The sequence below is a fragment of the Chlorella variabilis genome (assembly GCF_000147415.1).
Source record: "Chlorella variabilis unplaced genomic scaffold CHLNCscaffold_19, whole genome shotgun sequence".
Classification (NCBI taxonomy): Eukaryota; Viridiplantae; Chlorophyta; class Trebouxiophyceae; order Chlorellales; family Chlorellaceae; genus Chlorella; species Chlorella variabilis.
In genome coordinates, this window is record NW_005435069.1 from 290,593 (window position 1) to 300,650 (window position 10,058).

Consider the following 10,058-nt stretch of genomic DNA (forward strand, 5'->3'; position numbering starts at 1 on the left):
TGGCACCCGGCAGCATGCTCCTCATTCGTCTGTTTCTTTGTTTGCTTTGCTGCCTGCAGACCCCGACCCCGAGCCCCTGGTCCTGCCCATCGGCAGCGTGGTGAGCGCAGCGGGGCAAAACACAGCATGCACAGCATGGCGCAGCGAAAAGGGCGCCGCCATGCGGCGCTCGCCCAGCCACCCTCCCCACAAGTTCTGCACAATTCCTGAAGTACATGCGATACATACATGCGGTACCGCAACCCACCCCCGCAGGTCCACTGGGACTTCACCGGCATGATCGGCCATCCCTTCCACATGCACGTCGTCCCCTTCCAGATCCAGGCCCTGCCCCTGGACGCCCTGCAGCCGGGCATGCGCTACAGCAACTACTTCGAGGTGGGGGGCATGCTAGCGCTGTGCTGTGCGCTGCGCACGGTGTGCCATGCTGTGCTGTGTGCTGCGCCATGAGTGCTGTGCGTTGTCCGCCGACTGGCACAAGCGCCTCTGCCGCCAATACTCTTGTGCAGGTGGGCGATTGGCATGACACCCTCAATCTGCCCCAGACCCGCAGCAATGCGTCCATACGTACGCCGCCCTCACTGCCGTGCCGTGCTGTGCCCCCGCTGTGGCTGCTGAGGCGCTGGGGTTGCCCCTTGCCAGGCAGCAGCAGCGGCGGCAGCAGCGCCGCCCCTGTGCCTAACCTGCTTACGCTGGCATGGGCACCGGTGCTGGTGCCCTGTCTTCATCGCCGCCGCCGCGCTCCCGCCATGCAGCGCTGCGCATGAACCCTTATGAGATCTCTGGCTACTCAGTCATGCATGTGAGTGCCCCAGCAGCAGGCAGCTGTGGCAGCAGGGGGCGCTGCTGCTGTCAGGACAGGCTGGGTGCCTAAATCACCGGATGATGGATCGCGATCAGGGGCCGTCTTGGCCTTGCTCTTCTCATGATGAAGCTTCGTGCCACGCCTCCCTCTGCCCACCCACCCTTCATCGTCCGCTCCCTGCCACTGCCCCCCTGCCTGCCCGCTTGCAGTGCCACTTCCTGCAACACGAGGACATGGGGTGCATGAAGATGGTCAAGTTTGAGTGCCCCGGCTCCGACGACCCCCAGCCCATCACGTGCAAGGCGGAGCCAGCAGTGCAAGGTGCGGCTGGTGTACCGTATGATGTGTGCTGTGGCAGCGGCGGCAGCGGCAGGTTTGGTGCCTGCGTGCGCGTGCGTGCGTGTGTGTGTGTGTTTGTGGTGGGGCGGGTGCCGATGCAAGCAGCTGTGTGGGGCTGCCGTGACTAAGCCCTGTCTGTTGCCGTGCAGGGACCATGCCTATGGACGACAGAAAGAAGATGCGGCGGAGCGGCCGGCGCCTCAGCATGCAATGATGGCGGCGGCTCGCCGCGCAACCCTTGCCAGGACCGCACTTTAAGAGGGGCACTGGTTTCCCTTCCGACGCCATGAGCGGCCCATGCCCTGGCGCATTCATACCAGCACACTCCAGGAGTTTCCCCTTTCTCTTTCTCAGACTGGCTGTGGCGCGAGCGGTTGACCTCGCCGCCACTGACATTGCACAGTGTTTCCAGGAATCCTCCCTGCTGATACTACCCTGCTCTCATCCCAGGTTCCACCCTGAACACATGAGCCAGCGATTCCAGCGTCTCTGACCCTGGTTTTCAGCGCACATTGCGTTTTCTCAAAAATGGCAGCGGCCGGCGGCGCCCGCTTGTTCAACTGCTTGGCAAGTTGCGCCTGCTGTTGCCGCTCGCTCTGTGCCTCCCGCATCGGGTGTTATAAACGTCATTTGCAGAATTACTAGGCAAATTGTCTCCTTAATTTCTGACTGAACTAAAGCAGCTGCTGACATGCAAAGCTCCCCGCCATCCCTTGCGGCAGTAACAAGGCGGTGGGTAAGCGGCGGCGCCGGGCCCTGCCGGCGCCGGAGCCCAGTGGCTACAACCAGGCGCTCTTCCCTGTGACTACGCCTCGTAGGGTGTCCTCTCAGACACAGTGATCCACAAGCTGCTGCACTCGAGGATATAAATCCAGAAAGGTGGTATGATTGGCCACCAATAGCGCCTGCGTGCCACGTTGCGGCAGCATTGCCAGGGAGCAGCGCCTCTTGATGCACTGCCGGTTGAACCAACTGTGAGCTTTGGGCTAGCTGATGCCCACCACCTGCCACATGCGACCCGATTACAACATCATGGCCGACGCTTAAAGAATAGCGCTCTCGACCCACAAGCACCAGGTGGGGCTGGCGGCGGGCGGTGATCAGGCGGTGACCTGGCGCTGCCGACTCAGAAGCGCGAAGGTGCCGCCAACACCATCACCAAGCCCACACATAGCTAATTCGTCGATCAAGGGCGCCTCTAGTGCAGCAACGCCACCATCACGCCTATCGTCGCCCCATCTCCGCAGCCCCGCTTCCCGCAGATGAGCCGAGCGGTTGGCTGTCAACGAGGACATGCACTATCTGCTGGCATAGCTGCGCCCGCCGCTACCGCGCCGCCGACCTGCCGCCATCACCCCGCTGCCTCATCCTGGCCGCCGTCAGGAGCCGGGCCCGTGGGCCCAACACGCCGAGGCCCCTGTCGCACTGCTATGCGCACCTGCAGCTGCAGGCAGGCATGGCTTCAGCCTCAGCGGCAGCGCCGCCTTCCGAGCCCGCTGCCGCCGCTGCGCCTGCCACTGGCGGCGGCGGCAAGGGAGACGGCCTCGATGCCGAGCTGCCTGTGCTGGACCCTGTGGGGGACTACGAGAAGATCAAACGCATTGGGGAGGGCACCTTCGGCATCGTCTGTGAGACCGGCCGCTGCGAGGGCTGGGGCGAGGGCTCTTGTTAGCTGTTGCTTGGCTGATGCCTCCACGGTGGCAGCATGCTCCAGGCACCAACTCCCCTTCCCCCGGCGACCTGTGCAGACAAGGCGAGGGACAAGCGCACCGGCGAGCTGGTAGCTCTCAAGAAGCTGCGCATGGAGCGGGAGCGGGACGGTGCGCCTCCACTGCACCGCTGTGCTGTCATTATACCCGCCGCCGCACGCCACGCCACTTGAGCTGCCGCCTGATGTCGAGATCGACATGCCGCCGGCAGCCCACTCATCCTTTGCGCGCCTGCCGCTCCCCTGCAGGCATGCCGGTCACCTCTGTGCGTGAGCTGCGGGTGCTGCAGACCTGCAAGCACCCAAACTTGGTGGAGCTGAAGCGGGTGGTCACAGGTGGGGCGCGGCGGTGGCTGGAAAACTGGCATCAGTGGCAGCGATGGGGGCCGTGCCGCTGCCTCTTTCTTACTGGGCTGCCCTGGGTCCCTGCCTGCCACTCACCGCGTGCCTGCCTGCTCCTGCTGCCCCTGCGCCTCCTGCCCCTGCTGCTGCACCCCACATGCTCTCCCCGGCCCCACAACACCGCAGGCCCCCGCCTGGACAGCGTGTTCCTGGTGTTTGAGTACTGCCCGCACGACATGGGCAAGCTGGTGGACTCCCTGCCCAAGCCCTTCCACGAGAGCGAGGTCAAGTGCCTGCTGCAGCAGGTGCGGAGCTGCAGCGAGCTGGCTGCCGTTGCCCTGCCGCTGCCGCCCGTGGCGCCCTGTCTGCGGCACTCTTCGCACCCCACCCCATCCCACCCCAGCCCACCCGTGCCGCCCTGCTACCCTGCCACCCCCACCCTGCCTCTCCCTGCCCCCTGCCTCTTCCCCGCCGCCCTACCGCAGCTGCTGTCTGCTGTGGCCTACCTTCACGACCGCTGGGTCATGCACCGCGACCTCAAGCTCTCCAACCTGCTCTTCACAAACCAGGCACGCAGGCGCCCGCGGCCCGCCGCCTGCGCCAGTCGCCGCAAGGGGCCGCCGCTCGCTGCCACCGGCATCAGTGTGCCCGGCTCCCTTTGCGAGTCGGGTGCTGGGGCGTATGCACACACCGGCATGCTTCCTCTCACCCTGCACACACACCTCCTCACTATGCAGGGCTGCCTTAAGCTTTGTGACTATGGCTTGGCCCGCTACTTCCAGCCCTGGGAGGAGAGCTACACTCCAGGGGTGGTGACGCTGTGGTACAGGTGGGTTGGCTGTACCAACGGTACTGCCGGCAGGGGCGCCACAAGGCTGGCGGGTGGATAGCGACGCACAGGCGAGCCCATCTGCCACCGTACCTCCATCGTACCGCTGCTGTACCGCAGGGCCCCTGAGGTGCTGCTGGGCGCCGAGACCTACACCGAGGCGATTGACCTGTGGAGCTGCGGCTGCATCTTCGCCGAGCTGCTCCGCAACGACCCGCTGTTCCCCGGCAGGACAGGTGCGGGTTGCATTCACTTCTCTTGGAGGGGGAGCCCCGAGGAGGCGCTCATGCCGCGTGTCCGGCCTCGCCAAGCCCCAGATCCAAACCGAAAGGGAGCGCGGGAGCATGGCCTGGGGACCTGCCTGGATGGCGGGCCGCAGTGGAGTGGAAGGAGGGCCCACTCACTCATCTTCATCTTCACCTCAACACAGCCACCGACCCCACCCACCCACATAGCCCGCGCTGCGTTTCTCTCTCCCCCCCACACACAACCGCATCCCCCCCCCCCCCCCCCTCCGTGGGGGCCCCCACGGAACCCCCGCAGAGGCCGCCATGCTGGACCTCATGTCGAGCCTGCTGGGCGCCCCCAACGAGCGCATCTGGCCCGGCGTGGGCCGCCTGCCGCACCTCGACCGCTTCCGCCTGCCGCCGCAGCCCTACAACTACCTTCGGAAGGTGGGCGGCGCCAGCCCTGATGAGCAGTGCTGCTGCTGCCGGCAGTGGTGGTGTCACTGCTGCCGCTGGTGGCGGTGGTGGTGGTGGTGGTGGCGCTGGCGCTGGCGCTGGTGCCGCTGCTGTGGAGGGCAGGCTTCCTGTGCTGCGGCTGGCCTGCTCCGGCCTTCCTGTGCTGCTGCTGCTGCCGGTCACTGGCCCGGCCCCGCCCTTTCCTGTTCAACCCTCCCATGCCATCTCGCCCTTGCCTGCCTGCCTGCCTGTCTGCCTGCCTGCCTGCCTGGGCCTGCAGGAGTTCCCCCACCTGAGCGACGCCGGCATCGACCTGCTCAACCGCCTGCTCACTTACGACCCCGACAAGCGCATCACCGCCCGCCAGGCGCTGCGACACCCCTACTTCACAGGCAGGGAGGGCAGCATGTATGTGTGCCGGTGGCCGGCTGGGGCCTGCCTGCTATGGCGGCTGGTTGTGCCGCCTTCCCCTGCACAGCCACCTGCCGGCAGCTGCTGCCCTGGCGGTGCCGGTCCCAACCCCCGGCTGTGCGCCAGCTGCCGTGCTGCCTGCCTGCCGTGCTGCCTGCCTGCCGTGCTGCCTGCCCGCCGATGCTGCTGGTACTCCCCTGCTTGGTGCAGAGCGGCCGCTGCCGCGCCTGCCAGAGTACATGCCCAGCTTCCCCTCTGCCCACGACGCCGCAGACGGCGGCGGCGGCGGCGGCGGCGGCCGCGGCGGCCAGCACCGCCAACGGCGGGAGATGGAGGAGGCGCACGGGCGGGGCGTGAAGCGCAGGCGAGGCGGGCCCGCTGCGCCGCGCTTTGCTCGGGGTGGGGGACGCGGCGGGGGCTGCTGCAGCGCCTTCCCACCATGCTGCCAGTCGCGGAGCCAGCGGAGCATCCAGCTGGGCGGTGCCTGCCATTCTTCAACTCCCCCAACCCTGCCCAGTTGTTGCCGCCTTCTCCCTGCCTCCCCACCTGGTCCCGCCTGCGCCTGCAGGTACCAGCTCGAGGAGCGGGATCGGTTTGGGGATGCCTTTGGGGACGCCCGCGCCCGGCGGCGGCCAGAGATGCTGCGCCGCCTGGAGTGAGGCGGCCTGCGGCGCTGCGTCGGCTTTGCCGCGGCGGTTGCCCCGATCCGGCTGCTACCCCGGCTAGACTGAGGTGCCGAAGAGCTGAGGGTACTTGTGTCAGAAGCTGGGCAGAGGAGCCGGCGGCTGTCGCCTACACCTGGCAGCTGATGGCAGCCGCCGCGGCGAAGGGTACACGTGGGGAGCAGCAGCTGGGCTGGCTGCGGAGCCCCGTTTGCCGACCACCGGTCCCTACCTTGAGCATTAGCAGCAGCAGCAGCAGCAGCAGGTCTGTCCACTACAGCAACACCCGCAGCGGCAGCAGGGACCTGGCGGTTGATGAATGGCGGCCGCCCAACGCCGTCGTAGCCTGGCAGAGGAACAGGCTGCAGGTGGGTCGGGGTTTGGCCTCGGGCTCGCTGTGCCATGCACAGGTGCGTGTGCAGCCGCCTCATGAGCAGTGCTGCCGGTTCCTGTGCACGTGTAGGTGACACTCCCTGCTGGCGCCACCTGTTCGCCTACAGACGACCTCAGCCTGGGGCGTCCCAGGCGTCTGTTTGCTTCATGGTGTGTAATGCAGCGAGGTAGCAGGATCATTTGAGTTGCAGAATGTACGTGGCATATGGCACGGCAGGCGCCGAGGCGGGGCTTGCACTTGCCAGCTCGGGTCAGCTGCGACGGGGCTGCGTCTGGTGGCGCCACTGGCAGCGCCCAGAGCTGCCACTGCTCACTCCAGTGCGGCTTGCTGGGTGCGAGGTGCTTACAGGGCCAGCTTTCCTGACAAACATGCAATGGATATTAATGCTGCTGGAAGTGTGCATGCCCGCAGTGGGTCAATGGGTCAAAGGCTGAGCTGAAAGTCATCAGAAGGGATTAAAGCGATATACTCAGATGGGGAGGGCTGGGGGACAGAAGCAGATTCAGAAAGGTGGAGGAGACATTTGGAGGGATGTCGTGCTGCGCGCGCTGTGGTCTGAGCGGGTGCGAACCTATTTGGGGCGAGGAGGAGGGGGCTTTGGAGAGGGAGGGCGAGGACTGGGGGGCCGAGGCGAGGGAGGGCGAGGAGGAGGGGGCTTTGGCGAAGGGGGGCGAGGCCTTGGTGGAGGTTTGGGACTGCAAAACATGGCACGAAATGGTCAGGAGGAAAGTAGTGAAGGTATGAGCACAGCCGTCGGTACGATCAACCGAGTAAGAAGCAACAGATTCAGTTCTGGGCCCGCTGCGGAGGAAAGCAGGTAGGAGCACCTGGGTGGAGGGCGGGGGCTGGGCGGACGAGGGCGTGGTGGGGGCTTTGGGGAGGGTGGCGGCTTGGGGCTGCACACGTCATGGAGCACGGGATTGCAAGCTTGAGAACTACAGGCGGCTCAGCTGGCCGCTCTGCCAGACACTTCTGCCATACACTGCGCCGTGCACAGGAGGGCAGACCACCTGAGAGCCGCAAGCATGTGCAGAAGATGGCGGGCAGGCTGCAGCTGCCCACAGTGCAGCCAAGTAAAGGGCAACGGAGGCACCTGGGTGGCCGTGGAAGCGGCGGCGGTCTTGGGGGGCGGGGACTTGGCGACACCAAAAGCTCGAAACCGGGGGCAGCGTGCGCTTGCACGCTCGATCCAGCACACGGGGTGGCTCCAAACAGGGGGACATCGGGGCCTCCCGGGCAGCCTGAAAGTGTCCCCCTCTTCAGGGAGGCTTCAAGGCCTGCCTGCTGCGCCCGATGTACCGCTGTTTCGCTGCTCTCCTCCCGATTGTTGGGCCCGAGGCTCTGGGAGGGGCAGGGCGGTGAAAGAGGCTATGTGGAGCAAGTCATGGCGCCATGCATGGCAGGGGGTCGGCGGGAGGCGGCAGCCTGTTGGACGCCTCCTGCACACCTTCCTGCACTTTGCCTCTGCTCCATAGGGTGGTGTGAGGCTATGGATGGCTGCGGGGAGGGCGGCGGTGCCTGGAGGGGCTTCAGACAGAGGGCCGCCAGGCGGGCCGCGGCGGGCGTCGCCGCCCCATGGCCACCTGCACCACTGCCACTGCTGCAGTCCTCTCAGAATGGAAGCCCCTTTCTCAGATCTTCTTCATTACATGCTTGGGTGTGCGTGTGTGAAGTTTGGGCAGAAATGCAGCCGGTTTGGCAGACTAGGTGGAGGGCGGCGCACGGGTGCCGTCACACGTGACGCCCCCGCCCCGGGGCACCACAGCAATCATGCTGCCTGGCTATGGTATGCAGCTGTGGAACTCAGGACAGGTTTCTGGGTTTGTTTTCACCAACTTCACCGCTTCGGGTGGCTGCTGGCACCCCTGGGCATGTTCGATAGAGTCGGGCGTCGGCCCGTTGCATACCGCCCACGCCCCTCCCACACGGCGCCCGGTGCGGTGGTCTCGGCATGCATGTCAGCTCCCAGACAACATTCCAGACAGCCTTCCAGCACTTCCAGGAAGATTTCCTGAAGTGCTGGTAGTCAGAAACCTGTGGAATCAAGCAGGACACATCTGCGACAGCTTGCCACCGCCCGCTGGCGGCATGCCGGTGGCACTGCACCCGCCCTGCACGCCACAGCACGCCACTGCACGCCTCCTGCATGCTCCCTAGACATCATTCTATACAAAAGAGACCTCTTGCCGCCGGGCGGCGCCGTTTGGGCGCATGGCTGATCGGGGGATCCTGAAGGCCCGCGCCCAACGGCAGCCTGTGCGGGTAAATATACTCTCAATGATCTCCAGAAGAAGCGTGCAAAAGGAATCAGGCTAAAAGATAGAGTGCCGGCGGGGCAGGCCACTCATTTCGCTTTCGTGGCAGGCGCCAGCCAGGATTGGCCAAATGAAACCACTCTATTAGATATTAAATCCCTCAAATTTCCATCCCAGTCACGTCTTGCCCCCCGCGCCCCTTTGGGGCTGTGGGTGCGTTTCAACTAGGGCGATGTGGCAACAAATCGGTTCCAACCGCCGCCCAAATCAGCCAGAAATCGGCCAATATGTGGGGCCTCCATGTTGGCGCGGGGGGGCATCTATATCGGCCAATATAGGCAAAATTGTTCGGGCCCCTTCAACCTCGCTGTTACGCCTCAACATCATTCCTAAAGCCCACCATGGGCCATCAACAACCCCCCGGGTGGCCCCCGGGGCCTCCCGCGCTGCCATCATGGCTGTGGCTGTCTCAGCCTGTTGGCGTCCTGTAGGGCTCTGGTGTTCCTATTATCGCTAATCAACACAAGGAGAGCTGTGTTCAGGAGCGATAGGCCCGTTGCAGCCCAAAGAGAGCGAGCGTGCATGAGGCAGCCAGCAGGGGAGGTGATGGCCAGCGGCCGGGGCGCTCTCTGCGACATTTCGACGCTAGATGAGCCTCTACAAGCTCGCAGGAGTTCCTGGGAGGCCAGCGTTGAAGGCCATCAGCTTGAAACAGCCCGTCAAATTGGGGCTATATCGAGGCAGATGCCGCACTGAATTCAGGCCAGCTGCCGCCCCCTAGTTGAAACGCACCCTGTGTACACCCGAGCGGAATGGGGGGCTCAAATTTGCATGACAGGAACCGTCTTCGCCCTGGTGCGGGATTGCACTCCCACATATTATACATAGCCTATTATAGCCTATTATAGCCCAGGTAGGCCTCCCGGTAAGGATGTGCCCCATGATGGGCATGATGGCCCCCCACCTGGAGGGTCATTGGGGACATCATCCTCAATCATGCATCATTCTCCCTCCCGTTTGTTCTGTTGGCATCCCAGCAACCGTAATACGCTTTTCCAACGAACTCAACCCCCATGAGCACACATGAGCATGGTGCCCAGTCCGGCAGCAAGGCTCTAGGTCCAACGCCGCTATTGAGCGGTGCAGCTAACCAAGCTAAGCAGCTGAAGTCGCGCTTCAACTCGTGGGAAAGGTTTTGTGAAGCACATCCACAGGCGCGCGTCGCCATCGCCGTTCAGTCAGGCTACTCCCACGAGATCAAGTTCTTTTGCCATTCCATCGTGTTCTGGGAGGAGTTCAAGGACTTCTTCACTGAGCGGTGCGCCGCCGCCGGCAGCCGCTCCGAGCGGTCGCGGCTGAAGGGCGAGCTGGGCAAAGCAGGCATTGATTTCAGCAAGTTTCTGGCTTTGGCAATAGACCTGTGGAAGGCAGAAGGTGTTATCTCTCAGTTACAGGCAGATGTCATGATCAAGCTGGCAACGGGCACTGCATTCGACACGGATGGTAAGCCGGGCTGCCTTTGCCCGCTGGCATGCCTCGCTTCTCGCCTCTCGATTGCTTGTCCGCACGGCAGTGCCATATGCTTGCAATAAGTTAAATTGAATGGTTGGATAGCTTTGCATGCAGGCGG

The 10,058-nt window shown here is 64.4% G+C and overlaps 2 protein-coding genes across 2 annotated transcripts; both read left to right on the forward strand.

Annotated features, from left to right (window-relative positions):
- Window positions 1-14: 14 nt before the first annotated feature.
- CHLNCDRAFT_137305 (hypothetical protein) lies at window positions 15-1,358 on the forward strand (the record flags this gene model as incomplete). The annotated part of the gene is made up of 7 exons (XM_005844983.1): window positions 15-27; window positions 60-100; window positions 256-378; window positions 510-567; window positions 756-802; window positions 1,015-1,126; window positions 1,294-1,358. The coding sequence occupies 7 exons, from the start codon at window positions 15-17 to the stop codon at window positions 1,356-1,358; spliced, it is 459 nt and encodes a 152-aa protein (XP_005845045.1).
- A 979-nt stretch (window positions 1,359-2,337) lies between these two features.
- Window positions 2,338-5,098, forward strand: CHLNCDRAFT_32311 (hypothetical protein; the record flags this gene model as incomplete). The annotated part of the gene is made up of 9 exons (XM_005844984.1): window positions 2,338-2,772; window positions 2,893-2,964; window positions 3,102-3,188; window positions 3,381-3,499; window positions 3,680-3,838; window positions 3,932-4,023; window positions 4,144-4,259; window positions 4,567-4,697; window positions 4,987-5,098. Coding segments are annotated over exons 1-9 (1,059 nt in total), but the record flags the coding sequence as incomplete, so codon positions are not given.
- Window positions 5,099-10,058: the final 4,960 nt, after the last annotated feature.